Source organism: Syngnathus acus, chromosome 10 (genome assembly GCF_901709675.1).
Source record: "Syngnathus acus chromosome 10, fSynAcu1.2, whole genome shotgun sequence".
Taxonomy (NCBI): domain Eukaryota; kingdom Metazoa; phylum Chordata; class Actinopteri; order Syngnathiformes; family Syngnathidae; genus Syngnathus; species Syngnathus acus.
This window is the reverse complement of record NC_051095.1, coordinates 13,991,141-14,008,923: the sequence shown is the minus strand read 5'-3', so window position 1 is coordinate 14,008,923 and position 17,783 is coordinate 13,991,141. Positions and strand designations below refer to the sequence as shown.

Here is a 17,783-nt window from a genome sequence, read left to right as displayed (position 1 = left end):
TCACTGCCTAATCTGAGGCTCCTCTGCTGAACTCCATCTTCCTTCTGGGGCTCTTGTTGTCCCATCAATACTTTTAACTGAAAACTCAGGACTTTATGGCCGCAGTCATTTGTTTGTGCAGCTTTGTGACCGCCAGTTAAGAGAAAAATTGCACTGGAGACCAAAGTGGATATACTTTATAGCTTTGTGTTGGCACAAGCCGAGAGACCGTCCGGAATCGATGTCTTCCTGCAACTACACACAACTAACCATCAATTCCTTTTTGTGTACATTTGTGTTGACAACTGATTGTTTCTAGGAGGGAATGTGTGTGTTGGAACGGTTGTACCAGAAGAAAGACAAGAGAAATATGCACTACTTAAACCCTACCAAAAAAAAACAAAAGAAAAAAGCAATAGCTTTATTGCCTGGCATGATGTCATGCATGACAATGGTTCAACTCTGACTTTTTAAGAGCCGTATATTGTTTTGTTTAGTACAAAATGCTATTGCTTGATTTGTACGATGGCAGGAACATTTAGCTTTCGGGTAATTTGGGTTCTATGGCTCCTCCAAGATTAGTAATCTGCCCTAAAATTGCCCTCGTGTTAAGGAAGATTAAACAGACCCTAAAGAATTGCTGATTTATTGATCGTCTAACTGGACAGCAACACAAGCAACTTATTCTCATTCAGAGTGTGGTCTACAGCCACAGAGTGTAGGTATAACAACATGCTAATCACACACAGAATACATGTACTTAACAAAAGACATAGTCCGCAACTCTGTTTACGATCTGTAGTTTTGTCACCATTTAAACATCTGCGAGATGGATTGGATAAACCGAAAAGATTGAATCTCACGTACGGCAGATAGAGACCTGAAAGACACTAGTTTGTGCTCAATTAAAAATGTTTTCATGTGAAAACAGCCTAAATCTATATGGATGACAGCATTCATTAAAGCACAAAGCCACTTTGGAAATGACTTCCCATGAATCCTAGTGTGTGTGTGTGTGTGTGTGTGTGTGTGTGTGTGTGTGTGTGTGTGTGTGTGTGTGTGTGTGTGTGTGTGTGTGTGTGTGTGTGTGTGTGTGTGTGTGTGTGTGTGTGTGTGTGTGTGTGTGTGTGTGTGTGTGTGTGTGTGTGTGTGTGTGTGTGTGTGTGTGTGTGTGTGTGTGTGTGTGTGTGTGTGTGTGTGTGTGTGTGTGTGTGTGTGTGTGTGTGCGCGCGTGTGTGTGCGCGCGCATGCGTGTGTGTTTGCGTGCGTGAGGATCTGCTCATAAAATTTGCACACAAAAAAATCTGCCTGAGTAACAATGCGAGTTAAGTTTCAAGCCTAATTGGGCCCAAGAGTGGAATCATTATACTTTTTTGCAATCGTGACTATAGCCCCCACCCCAGAGGCTTATATTGTTCTGTTAGCTGATGGCTCTCCAAATTCCACCCAAAACAAACTCTTTTCGGAGTTTCCTGGAATTGCTATCAGTATGCGATGCAGGGAGTACACTCAAACCAAATTTTAATTACTGGTTTTTATGAGGAAATATTTGCCATGTGTGTCTTACTGTGCTTACTGCGTTTATGGTTTGTTGTGTAGATAAGCTTACGAAAACAGCACAATTAACCACATCCCTTTCCATTAGGGCAATAAAAAAAGAACAAGAGTAATACAGTTACCACTAGGAATATCTCCGATACCTGTATCCTGATAATTATACCTCTCCCTCATGCATTAACACGTTTAAAACACACTTTTTAGAGAAATTTTAAACTGTAAAATTCTGTGAGTCAACATTATAAACAAGCAAATATGTGTATGAGTAAAAAACGAACAAAAGAGGGGGAATTACGATCTGTGTACACCAACATGCTCAACCAACCACCCACCCACCCACCCACCCAACCAACCAACCAACCAACCAACCAACCAACCAACCAACCAATCAGCATAGATGGGCTATGAGCATAAATGTAACAATAATTGTAAACCTTCAGACAACTGCTACTCTCACATACACAGAGCAGCACATACAAATCGACCATACAACATCTCTACGGCTTCTTCTTGCTCTCTAAGTAGAGGGCATCTATTCCAGTAGTATCTATTCCAGAGTGCTACCTGGAATGTTGCTGCACATTTTACAACACCGAAGCACAGTGCTAAATTTGGACTTGGCTGTGTACTTTAAAACCACTTTTCAAATGATCATTACAATAAAACAGAGGGTGAGAAATAGCTAAAATGCGACATAGGGGGAGTTGACTCAAGTAAAAGTAATCGAAGAAGCTAGGCTAACTGCGCTCTCACCTGGCAAATGTGGTTGCAAACTGTTATTATTACTATAGTGGCAAATGACTTGAGACACATTATACAACATCTCAACAGAAGCAGTTTATCCTCTCTTTATGTGTGACAAGAGGGTAAGCTTCATTTTCTTTCCTTATTGGCTTTCAGGTCACAATCCAACAGTGCAAATGCGTGACCACACACATAATAAGCATTTGCACTTGGGTTATCTGACAAGTGAGCCTTTGCTGACTGAGGGAGCAAGAATGCTTAAATGTGACCCGATGCGTGTGAACCTTGCAGAAATGGATGGAGTCAAACTGTACTCAAGAGGGAACTAAATCCACTCTCCTTTTACATTATGAACTGTGTGCATACATCCTCCATTTAAGAAATCAAATTCAATTCCAAAGCCTCCCTTGTTGTCATTTTGCTTATTTATGACTTTTGCCTCGCCTTTCTCTTTGCTGTTGATTATTCTCGCCCTGACCCTCTCCTTACACACCTCCCTCGCTCTGTGCTGTGACATTCACAAAGCTGCGATTGAGCGGTCGATCTGTCATGAAAACAACAAGAGAAGGCCAAGCAGAAGATGAGGTTTATTTTGTTTTGTATGCCGCTGAGCTGAAAGTTCTTCCTTTTCTGAAGACTTACCACTGTGACACTGGTTGATTTTTGAAGTTGTGCTTATTGCAAAACAGTTTTCCAGTAGGAAATCGTGCCAAGCGGCTTCTTTAGTTCCAGGCTCATAAAAAATCTTCGTTTTAATGTACATTTGTACCTTGAATTACAAGTTTGATCCATTTCATGATGAAGCTCTAAACTAATATTCTCTATTGAAATTAATTGAATGAATAGAAAGACATTGATTCCAGGCCCAAAAGCGTACTGATTTGTAAAATTTAAATTTACAAACTGTTCCTGTACCTAGTGCACAAAGCAAGGTCCCTAAAAGCGCACTTGGATGTGTTTGGTCCCCAGGAACCCAAGCATTGAACACTGAACCAGAACTGAGGTGGTTGAAGAGCCAATTTAAATCATCTCAATTAACACCCCTTCTCCTCATCTTTGTCTTTGTTCCATCAACTTGTCAGATTGAGCTCCTGCAAGGAGGAGATAAAGCCCTCTGGCAGGGCACCACAACACTCGCCTTCCGACTTCCTGGACAAGCTCATGGGACGAACGTCGGGATACGATGCCCGCATCAGACCCAACTTCAAAGGTAAGCGAGGGCGCCAAGAGCAGACATGCCATGAAAAAAATAAGAAGAAAGATCTCAGACATGGGGGAAAACAAAGCGGAGCAAATGTGTGATGTAAGGGCCAGAAAGCGGACGACACTCAAGCATGCGCTCTTTATTGGACCTGATGCTGTCTTCAATATTTACCAGACAGCATGAAGCTATACTGAGCTGTGATCTAAATCCAGCCATTTTCTATACATCTGGTCCTCATAGGTGAGCATGATATGCAACCCATGATGATCCAGTCATACGTTGTGGGAACACGGGTGTTGGAAACCTTTGACCCGAGTCAGTTGATAACAGTTTATAATGGCTATTATGATGTACGTATATTAGAAAGATCCAGAAATGAGTTCTGCTTGTAAAGGAAATACGTGCTTCCTCCCTCAGGCCCACCCGTGAATGTCACCTGCAATATTTTCATCAACAGCTTCGGCTCCATCACGGAAACCACCATGGTGAGAAGATCCCGCATTTCAATGCGGAACATCGCCGCCGCCATCTCATTAAATCTCACTGGAATCCATTTGGGATCGTGGAGCGCCATTGTTTTGTTTTTGCTCGCATCTTCAAAATGACAAAAACGCTAGCTTGCTTTCTAACAATTAAAGCCGGTTGCCTCATTTATGCGCTTCCTGAAGCATAACAGTGCAACGTTCCGAAACCAACACATTGGATAATGAAGTGTCCACTCTGCAATTAAAATGAGACGCTGGGAAATTGAATCGGGGGCGCGGGACAAAGCGCTTCATGTTGAAACGACTGCCCTCGGGAATTACAAGCGCAGTGATCTAGCTGCTAGGTCAGCATTAGGGAGCGGAATACTATTTAACCGAGTCTGACAGGAGGTTTGGACCCCTGGACTTCCCATCAAGACGTAACAAGAATGACAATGATATCATTGCACGCATTGGCAAAGCATTTTTCGAATTTTGAGCAAAGATCATAATGAATATGTCACCTCAGTTGTAAATTTTGGCTACCATATTTTTATACTCCAGATGAGGGGGAGGCTTCCATTTGTATGCATTTATGAAAAATCCATCTATCCATTTTCTATATTGCTTATCCTCACTACCGCTTACACAGACTTTCTGCATGTCTAGTGATAATAGATGGTGAAGTGAGATGATTACAATTATTTCCCACCTTTAGGAAATTTTGTTATGATTCGGCAAAACTAGAAGTGCAATATTTAATGGATCAATCAATAACCATTTTTTTCAATCTATCAAGCATTTAGGTGCCATGTTTTGTCATTTTCAGCCGCTGAACAGCAATTATTCTCAGATTTGTGTAGTCCTCAATGAAAGCAGACGGACTGTGTATGTAAGCAGTAGTGAGGATGAGACATTTGCAAACATCTGTTTTGTTTGGAAAACATTTTTACTGTGTTTTCTGACACATTACGCATGTTCGCACTCATATGCACGGTTGGAGTTTGAAGTCCTTCTCCAAGGGCCCATTTTGCAATTGACAACTTTTCATCAAATCTTGCAGTTCTTCATAAACGTGCTTTGCATAAGCCGGACATCACAAAAAGCTTACTCGAACATCTAAACACATTTTGGAACCACTTAAAATGGTGGCAGGCGTGCGCTGACTCTCATTTTACATGTGATTGGTTTATTCTGACCGCAGCCACATCCAAGTTACACGACGGTGTGCACACTTGAGCAAGCACATAATTATATATCAGTTGTCCATTTAGACAATCCCCCTTCGAAATAATTATAAAACAGTTGTTATGTCGGTTAACATTAATAGTAGGAAATGTTTGTTAAATTATTATTTGTCTAATTTTTTATTTTTAAACACAGTGTGAGGATGTCCATGAGTGAACAATATTTTACTTTTCTCTAAAATGGATGCTGCACCCAGCAACTATTAAAAGAATTATTGCGTACTAACTGCTATCCCACCTACTATACAGGACTACAGGCTCAATGTATTCCTACGACAAAAATGGAATGACCCCCGTCTGGCGTACAGTGAATACCCGGACGACTCGCTGGATCTGGATCCATCTATGCTGGACTCCATCTGGAAGCCTGATTTGTTTTTTGCCAATGAAAAGGGCGCCAACTTCCATGAAGTCACCACTGACAACAAGCTACTTAGGATTTTCCAAGATGGCAGCGTTCTGTACAGCATCAGGTAAAGACTACGGATTTGTCTTTTCTCTGCATTTGCCAATGGGAAACATCTGAATATACAATAATATTTATGTCCTAGGAGCGTTTTTCATACAACTATTTATTGGATGTATTTGTTGTATCGCCGCCATAAACCAGCCGCACTTGGTTACATAAAGCTAAGTCAAAATGGATGTCACACATGTCACTAAAAGGCACAAATTAGGTTGGAATGAAGCAATAAAAGTTAAGAACAAGTGTATAAACCTGGATCTCATTCTTGTAAAAAACAAATGAAGGCTGATGCAACAAACTTTAATGACAAAATGCCTTTCCCCACTGCACCTGGTTTTGTTGGTGCTCACCATGGGGCAGTGCTCCAGTGCAAGTTTGCCCATATTTGGAAGTGATTGTGTAGTGTAGGTTCTCCACAGGTACTTGGCTAGCCTGCCATGTTCCCAAAAGATGCATATTAGATTCATTGAAGATTCTAAATGTCCTTAGGTGTGAATGTTTGTTTGTGCATGGTTGTCTGTCTATGTGCCCTGCCATTGGTGGGCAACTACAAAGTCAGCTGGGATAGACTCCAGCTCACTGTGGCCCTAATGAGGATGAGTGTGAAAGAAATTGATGTGTTCTAATATGGCACCAAAGAATTTCCTATCCCTAATTGTCAAGCAACACTGTGAGGAATTCATTTGTAGTCGAGTCTGAGACATTTGTCAAATGGTCGTCACTGAACATTTTACCAGTGGCAGCAAGAGTGTCGCCTTTGGCCAACGTGCCTCGGCAGGTAATTACATAGCTCTCGGCATGCTCCCAAATTGCTCCCTCTCCTCCCAATATTTCCGTGGTATCGATGCCACAACAAATAAGCGGAGATGCACAGGGCAATAAGTGGTCCATATGTGGGGGTTTTCAGCTATTGGGCTGGATTAAACACAAACAAACAAGCTCACAGTTGCGAGAAAGATCATTTCACCATCACACTAGCAGGGTTTTAATAGCTTGGGATTTTATTTACTTAATTCTTGCTTGTTTTGTTGTTTTCTTTGTTTTTTCATTTTGAGTTTGCTATCGTTTTAATTAGGTTTTTATTTTTAAAAATATAAAATGGTATAAAATAAAATACATTATAATTTTCAGCCATTCACTTTATTTACAAACATGATGAAAAGGTCTATTTATGTAAGCAAGCGCCGTTTGATCATTTCCCAGCTTTCCGTCTTATTTCTGTGCATTGTTTCGTGCCTTCTGCTGTCCCCTGTTGCAGTTCTTTCTCCTTCCTTTCACTCTGCTTCTCCATCTCAGGCTGACTCTCATCCTTTCCTGCCCCATGGACTTGAAGAATTTCCCCATGGACATTCAGACATGCACCATGCAGCTTGAGAGCTGTGAGTCTGCCTCTCTTCCTCCCTCACCTTTAAGTCTGACTTTCTCTTTTTCCTGTTTTTCCCTCTTTGCCTCATATACTCTGTAAAGTGTCCAATTAGGAGAGTTTGGGGATACACTGTTTCTCCACTGAAGAGTAAATGTGTTTTGTTATTGATGGTATATTTTGTATTCATAAATTCATTTATGGAGGGCTCGTTGATCTTTTCCTAATTGCATCCCCTGTGCCTTGACTATTTCTGCAAGTTTTGTGAAGTAAGAAAAAGCATCTTCTTTGCATTAGGTATATTAAACCACTTTTAAATGCGATTTTCTGTTTCACTGATAAAGTCAGTGGGAGAAATAATGGGCTCCCCTTACCCTCGGAAGAGATAGCATCTGCCCCCGTGGAGCCAATTTCCAGCATATAAATAATAACACTTCAATTTTTTTGTGGCTGTTATGAAACATGACCCCTCTCTCGGTGCCTGGCGGTGACCCGTCCCTTTGTCATAAGGACAAAGGGGCCCCACACACACACAAACAAACAAACAAACAATTCAAGCTTGGCGCTGCCATCACTGCCCGTGTGTGCTTATCTGATGGGACACAAACAAAAGGTATTGTTTTGCTCCAAGCTAGATACGCCCTCTTTGTGCTGGAGTCAATATGATTTATTTCAAACCTGTCATAAAAAAATAATGTGCAGAATGTGCATCAGCCGACATAAACGATCAAATAAATAAATGAAAAACAAAAGAAAAATATTGGAGAAAATATTGAACTACAATACTGACAATGAACAAAAGGAGTTAAAAGACTATTAAAATTGCTAACCCTAAAATTGTTCTGCATGTGTAGTGGACCCACACTATTTTGTGGGGAACGGTGACCGGGCCGGCCCACAATTCCTGGAAATGGATGCCCATTGTAAATATATTTTTTCACCCCAACGTCAAATTGTGAAAATTGATGCCCATTATAAATGTTATTTTTTCACCTCACCCCCAGCCCACTTCCCCACGCTGTGTATTACATACAGCTCATGAAAAAAAAATATGAACAAAAATATAAAAATTAATGTTCACACTTGTTGCTGTTATGAGATTAAAGCCACAATGGCAAAAATGTATGTTGACGAGCACTAGTGCACCACCCAAGGGGACAATCACCTTGGCTAGTGCCGGACGTCGAGAGGACATTGGCGGTTTTGCTGCTACTAGTGTCGTCATGGCAACATGAAAGTGAGTAAGGGGGAACAATAACAACAGACGTTACCTTTGGGAATGTGAAGGGATTGCCAAATCCAATGTTTTTCTTCTTGCCTCTTTCATGCTGGAGGGTGAGAAAATTCCTAATGTATAAATATAATGTGTGTAACCATATATATATGTATACATGTGCATATATACATGTGTATATAGAGAAAGACGTAAAATATATCATTGATTATCTCAGTGAAGCATTGTCATTCCCTTCACTTGCTACAGGAGGTGAATGGTAGAAAATTCCCCTCATGAACAAGATAAAGTGAATTTTACTGGAGTTGCTTTTCCAGCCAGTTGCTACTGGCAAGGCTAGAACAACGTGAATAATTTATGTGAGGCCTTATGGGTCCATGTAGACATCAGTATTATTCAAATCTGTTCAGCATTCTGCATTGTTGTTGTATGTGGCATGCATCTTTAACACATCTACTGTATAATCAGGCAGCTGAGAAAATAAATTACAGAGCACATACAAAACATTGCATGTGTGAGCTCCATTAATGGACTCGCACTTAGTGAGACATTGCAAAAGCTTTACAAAGAAAATTTCTTTTCATCAATTACATATACTATAGTTACATCCATTTTCTGCTAAAGTGCTCAAGGAATTTTTTTTTTTTACACTGGTATACGAAACGATATGCGTGTCGTGTGGCTTCTCACTGTTCAAAAAGTTTTGCGACAGACTGACGTGCTACAGCATAGTGCTTGGGGATCCCCATTTGAATGAGATCCAATTCAAACATTCTGACCTCAAATTAAAATACCGTTTTAAGTGACACTTAATTGAGCCGTATGAATTTTTGTTTGGTTATTTTCTCTTTAATTGTAGTTGTAGTTTGCCATGGTGTACAAGTGTAACCCCTTCTTTCCCCGCTCTTCCCACAGTCGGCTACACCATGAATGACCTGATCTTTGAGTGGCTTTCTGAGAATCCCGTCCAAGTAGCCGATGACCTCACCCTGCCCCAGTTTGTGCTTAAAGACGAGATGGATTTGGGCTACTGCACAAAGTATTACAACACAGGTAACACACCACAGAGCTCTGTGATTGATTTAACTGTCACATTGAGTGATGTGATACCTACGCGCTGTAAAATGCAGGTAAATTCACCTGCATAGAAGTTAAGTTCCACCTGGAGCGCCAGATGGGCTACTACTTGATCCAGATGTACATCCCTTCGCTCCTCATCGTCATCCTCTCGTGGGTGTCCTTTTGGATCAACATGGACGCCGCCCCCGCCAGAGTGGGCCTGGGAATCACCACTGTACTCACCATGACCACACAGAGCTCCGGCTCACGGGCCTCCTTGCCAAAGGTGAGTCGTGTCGATGAAAAATTAAAAGTTATGTGTTTAGCTTAAGAGATTGACAGCGCCACCTTTTATCATTTGCTGCAAACAGTTTCAGAGCATTTTTTGACATGTTGAACGAGGCAACCTTTGTTACATGTGTTTTTGAGTTTGTAACAGATGGCATACTGTACAACCAAAATTGATTTAAAAAAAAGTTATTTTAAGTCACATCTCACACTGACCTTTGACATCATCAGTACATGTCTGTATTCTACTGCGTGGATAGTCCAATAATGGAGCCATCATCAAGATGCCCGTTCACAGTTTTCTGAGGAAAAACAAAAGCACAATTGGGGAATAAGAGTGGTTAAATATATTCCGACAGTCGCCGTCTCACATTCGTTTTCCTTTGGGTGTCTTTATAGGCTGTTCGCACCGTTCATCTGCCAAAGAGTGATCCATTATTTTGTTTCATAGTTGATATAGCCCAGCCTGGAAAAAGGCCAACCCAAATGCTCAAAGTCAGGAGTTCACATTTGATTAAGTGAGGATCAGGAAAGGGATTGACTGGCCTCGTCCTCCAAAGTCTTCCAAAGATGTCGAAGGGGGCAGGGCACTCTCGAGTGGGGGCGGGCGGGGAAGGTGGGTTATTCGGTGATGAAACCGTGACTTTGCAATGAATGTAGGAAAAAGCTCGAGACGGAAAATATGAGACAACACAGATGATGAGGTCATATTCTTTGTGTGTGATAACAAAGTCAGGCTGTTTTGTTGTCATCTGGAAAAACCAAACACATGTTCTGCTTGATTGGCCAGGGAATCAATGTGTTTTAGGGTATGAGACTGCAGCATGTAACCATGGCAACTGAATTTCCACCTCACGGGATGTAACGACTACACTTACAACTGAAGACAACATAACTCGGAATTATGACCAGGGTGTAATGGATTGCGAGGTTGCACATGTTCTCTATTCTAGTCCCCCAGCCACAACTTTAGGCAACTTTAGGCACTGATAAAAAGAAGTGTGATGTTATTTTCGTGCTTGACGTTTAGTGTACCGTAAAAGTAAACATTTAAATATATACAGTATCATCTCTTTCACAGAGTGCACTTTGTGTTTTTTAGACATCACAAAATCAGTATTCATTGTCACCTGCTTCACAGCATATAAAGTACGACTAGTGTACCAGCGACCCAACAGATGGTGGCGAAAAACATTGCCTCCGCGCCATCGGCTGTAATCAGGGTTAGTGACCACAAACGCGATGGAGACACCTGTTTCGTTAAGTATGCACTAACTGCATCCATTACGTTTAATCGCTGCTGGAAGTCTGCCCACATACTTTTATTTCAACATCAGGTTTTCAATTTGATTGTAAAGCAAAAAGAAACAGCAAGTTTCTCCTCAAATGTGACAAACAGTTTATGACTAAATTTACGACACAATTTTGAGTATTTGGCCTCAAGCTGTATTATGTGGAGATGTGCCGTGGATGGGTTTCCAAAAAAAACATTTAAATAATGCTATGAATAATAATGTGGCATTAATCAAGATGAGTAAAGGAGTTTAGAGACTCCCCGGAATGTAATGCTGGCATGGAGATGTTTGAAAGGCTCTTATTTTACCAATGAAATATGTCTCTGACATCAAACAACTATCATGCGCTTTTTATAGTAAGCACTTCTTATAAGACTCTTTTTCATTTAGGTTGAAAGTGGCCTTTGAGTAAGCACACACACACACACACATATATTCTATGTACAGTATGTATGTTTTCAGCCAAATATTTGATTTCTTGACAGAAGATTCAGCAGAATATCAGAATACCAAACTAGCTGCAACCCTACTTGGAATCACACAACCAGTCACACCAGGGACATGTGAGACAGCTTAAAGATCAGGTCAAAAATAGCCGAGTGGTACACATGTATTAATGTCTGTATGGATGCCAGCCGCTGTTTTTTTTTTTTTGGGCTCTGTTTGTAAGTGACAAATGTCAGTGTCTCACTTGCATGAACCTTTGATGCATATCACTAAGTCACTCAAACTTTCACACAGTGGCAGGCTCTGTATTTGGTACTTGAGCCTTTAGGTGCAACGTACCTGACTCAATCCACCGCCTAGTATCACCAGTATCAATTTGTAGTTATGAAAACCAGTTGTCCTAATATACAAAAACTCAATACAATGGAATTCAAATACATTTATCCTTTACTCTCAAACAGTTGAGCGAGTCAATGATGGGGTGTCATTTCCCTTTTTTATCTTCTTCAGTATTTGTTTCTGTGACAGTCAGCAAAATACCGCTCCACTGGATGAACTCTATTTGCAACATGTGCTCGGCGGCTGTTGGCTGATGCGCCATGACACTTCTTCTCCTGAGCGACTGGACCGGGGGTTCTCCCCGAGCCCTCACCGTGACCTGTCTCCTGGCTATGTGTCAACTGCCCTAGAAACCCACTGACTCATTATCATTCTGTCGCGTCTGGGCACAGCTGCTCCTTTCTAGCTCGTATTGACAAACCCCATGTGACCTTGCGCGTTTGTGTGTGTTCTGCAGGTGTCCTACGTGAAGGCCATTGACATTTGGATGGCGGTGTGTCTTCTGTTTGTGTTCGCCGCCCTACTGGAGTACGCAGCGGTCAACTTTGTCTCCAGGCAGCACAAAGAGTTCATTAGGCTGAGGAAAAAGCAGCGGCAGGAAAGAATCGTGAGTGTAAATCAAGCGGGCCTTACCACTTTGGTAAGGAAAAAAACAAAGAAAAACTGCAGACTGCATGCAAAAAAAAAAAACTCCATAACTTTGACTTATGCCTCCCGCTACGGTGAAGCGAGGTATTTTTCTAGGAAGTGACACCATCAATACGCTACAACTGGCTGTCATGTCAGATGAAAAAGATCAGCTCTTTTGCTGCGCCTTGTTGCCATGGTGACCGGTGACCCTCAATGTTCTTTTGCTGTCCTTTCCCTTCTAAAATTACATTTGACACAGCGCAACAGCTAACCTGGACAATCCTGCAGCTACTCAAACCGGCAAAATCCATTTGACCAAATTCACTACAAATGGAACTTATAGGAAAGCGATGCATGCCCGTCTGTCTCGACTGCTCAGTAAAATATGGCCGAGTAACGATAATAACAATGGAATGTGGGCGCTGTCCATCACTTTGCATTCTAAATGGTCTATTTTCCCAACAGTAACAAACATAAGTAAAGCACAATGGGTTTATGACAGAGTACACACAGGTATTCCTGAACTAAGCAATCCTGTAAACTTGCAATACAGTGACTAAAGCAAGCAAGAGGTTCTGACATTTTCTGTCATAAATTCCGTGTCATTCAAACAGTTTAACCTTCTCATTCGATCTGATACTTTTAATGGACCTGGATTTTCTACATTATACATGGAGAGGTCATGGTGGGATACATCGTAGGGTCCACAACCATATATTTTAAGTTGTTTGTGTCTAATCAGTACATGACGTCGCTTTAAAACTTAATTCCTGGTTTTAAATGAGTTCAGCAGCAGCACAAAAAAATCAATCAACAAAACAAAATGATAAAAATCTTTCAGCCTTCACTCAAAACCTCATTTATTTCCAACTGTGTGTTTTTATCACGTTTTATTGACTTTGCTAGCAAACATAATCAAAACCCCAGCGGCTGTTATTACAAGCTGATCCCTGTAATGCTGAACTCTGAAGAGGTGCACGTGAGGTGTGTAAAATCAACGTATTTATTTTCTCCCCTACTAAGTGTGTCTTGCAAGGAAGCAACAGAGAGTACACCATAATAAATCATGTTAAAGTATCCCACACGTCCCTGTGCAGATTACACAGTTTCTACTCATAGTGATAATCTGATCGGAATGGTCTTCACGTGCTTTTATAAATAAGGAAACATGCTTCTTGCATGTCTTCTTAAACGCTTTTTAGCCATGTGATAAACAGTCCCTGGTTACTATGATGGATTCCTGTATTGCCTGTTCATTTACCTTATTTCCTCATGTGGTGGACAGGGCCATTTATTTTCTAAATCAAATTTCCTCATAAGATTATCTTTAAGAAACAGAGTTCAAATTGACAGTGTGTATAAAGTGGCATGATAACACTTTTTCCTGAAAGGAAAAAGGAAGCGTTTATTTGAGGGAGACATTTATTTGTCCTAAGTGGATGGTAACTAATGACTAATTGGAGGAAATATGGTATGTAATTATCAAGTGAAGCACTAAATCAGATCTTCCATTAATATTCCTTCACATAACTCATATTAAAAAAAGTAATTCCTCAACATCCGCTGAATCCATACTATCTAGTCCGATTGTATACCATTGACGACATGCTTTACATCTTGATTCATTTTCTGTCATACCTGCTATTTGTTTCATTCAATGCGTGAACCAAAACCAATCAGCTCCTACAATTATCTTCCCTAATCAAAATATGTTATCTTATATAAAACGATTCCATTAAAAAGGAGCACTGACAATAATAATGGTAATAATTGCAACTGTGTGTCTTGGAGGAACTCGCCCAACTGAAAGGGAGTGTCGAGTCGTTGCGGAACGTGAACGTCATTCCTGCTAGCGATACCACCTGCAGGAATGTGACTGAGCACTGCAACGCCTGTATCAGGGTAAAGCGTGAACCCTGTGTGAACCCTCAACTTTGAACCCTCACTAACTGACCATGCTGAAAGTTCAATTTACCCTAACAAGCACTTTGTGTTGAGTCCACAATAGTGTTATAATCCAACCCCACTTACGTGGTGTTTGTTTCCTAACTATAAATGTGTGCTTTCTCCCTACATTTTCTCATTGTGTTGCCTGTTTTTAGGGATTGTGCTCTACTCTGTGCACATTTCTAACCAATTTTATCTTTTTTAAGACAATCACCCACATTCTTTTTCAGTAAAAGAAACTTTATTATTACTATAGCATTACTTTACGATCTGCTACCTGTTAATGAACTGTAACACGGCATTTGTGAGTTTTGTTACAAGTTGGTCAAATTTGTAGACAGGGCTATATGCATGCCATTACTCATTGTTTACCAGTATGTAAACGGCTTCAGAGCCTGTAGTCACAACGAAGACTTCACAGGTCCCAAAAGAGGAACCGTGAAAAGCTATTATGTCATTTTAATGTGTTCTCCCCATTGATGATAACTTTCCACCTTTTTTGCGCTATCTCATAACTTTTTTAATCTAAATAATAAAATATAATTTTGCTGTTAGAGTACGAAAAAACGGTCTGTCTACCTAGATGCAAAACTGCAGTGAGTCTTTTTTTTTTTAGTTCATTTTTACAAATCCTTAAAAAACATTTGGTTTTGAGTACAATTGTAAATCTTCAGGAATGATCACACGAGGTGTGGTCCAATCTGGGTTTTATGCTGACGATTACGATACCAATCATCCATGAGTGAGAATGTCCGATATCGATACTTATCCCATGGATTAGCTGCACATTTTTCAATTTTAGTGATGCTCACATTAATATATCGGATTTTTCTAATTGATGAATCAGATCAATTTATCCAAATTGAGTGATCTTTTTTGTGATTGGCAATGAAAGGCATTGATTGACAAATGCCTATCACACTTTCCAATGGAAATTGGGCGATCACGATCAGTGGCTGATCCATAAATTGGGCGATCACCATCAGTGGCCACAATCAGTGACCCATGATCAGATGAGCACTAGATAATATGTACAAAATAATATTACTAATGCACTCATTCACTATAGTTAAAAATTTAACTATCGTCACGAAAAAGGGGGCTGTAAAGCATGTTCTGTATTTCTGTCGTTACTTGTTTGCGATATTTACTTAATGTGAAAATAGTCAAAAAACACAGTTAAAACCAAATATATATGATTTTAATAACCCATTGTGAGTTGTGTTTGTAGTACTCTTACTATCAAAAGCATGTGGTAATAAACAAATTACCATAACCTCATTTATTATTAATATTTCTTTACATGACGCCTCGGCTCAACTCCACAGGATGAGGAGATGTTGCGGGAGAGCCGTGGTTTCTATTTCCGTGGTTACGGCCTGGGCCACTGCATGCAGTCCAAAGATGGCAGCGCCGTGGAGGCGCCCACTGTCTTCGGCCCACAGCGTCCCGTGACGGTGCACGACGGCGAGTTCCTCCACAAGCGCTTCGTGGACCGGGCCAAGCGTATCGACACCATCTCCAGAGCCGTCTTCCCATTAAGCTTCCTCTTCTTCAACATCTTCTACTGGGTCACATACAAAGTGCTGCGGCACGAGGACATCCATGCCAACTTGTAAAGGGCGTCTACCCTTCTATGGATTTTGCCAGGATTTGCCTCTATTGCGGCGAGGAGCGGCAGCGCTCCTTTTGGAACTGGTCATGATCGTTGCACTCCAGAGCGTCTCCGGGTTCTCGAGAGTTTTCCAAGCCAAAATAAAAAAATATTTAACTGAGTGGTTTCAGGCTGAAGCTTTTGCTTCAGGTTAGATTCCACTGGCTGATCCTTGGCGGCGATGTCATCAAGTGAGGACTGATGAGACTTGAATTTCAACACTTTGTGTATCTGAATGTTTTCCAAAATTCTAACAACGGTGACTTTTTCTATATTTTACGTTCTACAGGCAAGGGTGTCTGAAAAAGGTCTTTGATATTTACAAGTATTCTGTAAGTGGTGATTTTAGCTACTTGTAATGAGATTATATACATAGATATATTGACATTGTATAAATTGTAAAATAATAAAAGAAGCCGTGACAGAACCGCACAAAAAGGTTTTCATGTCAAGTCAAAATAAATATTTTTTTTCTGCTTGGATAACTGTATTCCTATTAAATCAAATACATTAATACATTCATCACATTTAGGGTGCTTTCACTGGTATACAGTGAACTCCCACGTAATTGGTTTTCATCGTGTTAGCAGGAAGAAACTTTGGTGTAAGGACCAGCAAGTGAAAAAGTGCTAGAAGACAAAAATACATGCTGAACTGAAGATGAAGTATTTGGTGGTTTTATAGTAGTAACTAAATGGGACAGACTTGGTTTATTTGCCAGTTGGATTCTCATCAGAGCCCCAGAGTTCATTGACATTCCCATTCCAAGTTGCCAGCTTGGCATTGGAGGTGAAAAAGCTCAGGGGTGAGGTGGAGAAGGAGTGTGAGAAGGAGTGGTCCCAGAAAGAGAGACGACAAATGACTTTTTTAATGGGGAATCAGACTGTTGTTTTATCAACTAATGACTTCGAAATGGGCTCAATGTTCCCCAGCTAATGAAAATGAATTCCAAAGAGGCATCCTGATCCAGTGTCCTTCCATCCAATGCTAACTCTTGTTTGCGTGTGCTCTTGCTTTTCCAACAAGATGAAATCGCTGGCGTTTTACTTTATGGTACTTTTACTTTTGCTTTTGTGTGACGAGATGACGAGGACAAGCTGAAACTCTCAAAGTAGTGATCATCCTTCTGATACAACGCCCCAATTCTGTGGATTAAAAAATAATAATAATAATGTAGGAATTGTAATTACCTAAATTCGTAGACACTTAGCTGCAGAGGCCAAAATAGCAGCACGTACTGGATTACAAATTTCCTACCTGGAGTTGAGTCCATATTAGCAGGAATGTGGTTCTTATTGGGCTGAGGAAGGTACCCTTGGGAAGAACTGTCTGATCGGACACTGGCTGGAGGGTTGCGATCAGCACCTCATGAAGGAAGATACTATTGATCTCCTGATCTTCAATGAAAGTGAGTTGAAATTAATTCCAAAAATAATTGGTTTGGAAGTGGTGCTTTTATCTTTGCCAGCATAATAATATCACCATTCAGGTCAACTAGTCTGATTACAGTACATTATGCTTGAAAATTGACTTTTGGGTGCCTTCAAAATGTTGCTGCTGTTTTGCCTTGACACAATAGTGCACTGACACACAATGGAGGAAGTTAGAACAATGGAGGAAGTTAGAACTGTAAATCACACAGGTAGTTTCAGAGACAGAACAAAACATTTGAATGCACATCAACATGTTCAATAGCACCAGCAGTGGGAGGGGTCGAGTCAATTTGCCTGCACTGATGAAAAGAAATTAGAGCACCTCCAAGTTTTGAACAGCTCTCTTCATCCTGTTCACATTTTGACATCATGAGTCCAAGACAACATTCAACAATTGGTCAACAGTACCAATAAGTAGCTGCTAAGTTTGTGC

General features: G+C 40.7%; 1 protein-coding gene across 2 annotated transcripts in view; it reads left to right on the top strand.

Annotated features, from left to right (window-relative positions):
• Positions 1 to 16,399, top strand: part of glra4a (glycine receptor, alpha 4a) — a 29,595-nt gene extending 13,196 nt beyond the window's left edge. The window contains exons 2-10 of one of the 2 annotated variants that reach the window (XM_037262115.1): positions 3,363 to 3,490; positions 3,902 to 3,969; positions 5,445 to 5,668; positions 6,958 to 7,040; positions 9,174 to 9,311; positions 9,389 to 9,603; positions 12,144 to 12,293; positions 14,108 to 14,218; positions 15,592 to 16,399. In XM_037262115.1, coding sequence (XP_037118010.1) covers positions 3,363 to 3,490; positions 3,902 to 3,969; positions 5,445 to 5,668; positions 6,958 to 7,040; positions 9,174 to 9,311; positions 9,389 to 9,603; positions 12,144 to 12,293; positions 14,108 to 14,218; positions 15,592 to 15,882 — 1,408 coding nt within the window. In that variant the 3' untranslated portion in view covers positions 15,883 to 16,399. The remainder of the gene's footprint in view (positions 1 to 3,362; positions 3,491 to 3,901; positions 3,970 to 5,444; positions 5,669 to 6,957; positions 7,041 to 9,173; positions 9,312 to 9,388; positions 9,604 to 12,143; positions 12,294 to 14,107; positions 14,219 to 15,591) is intronic. The other variant, XM_037262116.1, reaches the window with a different exon arrangement.
• The last annotated feature ends 1,384 nt before the right edge of the window (positions 16,400 to 17,783 follow it).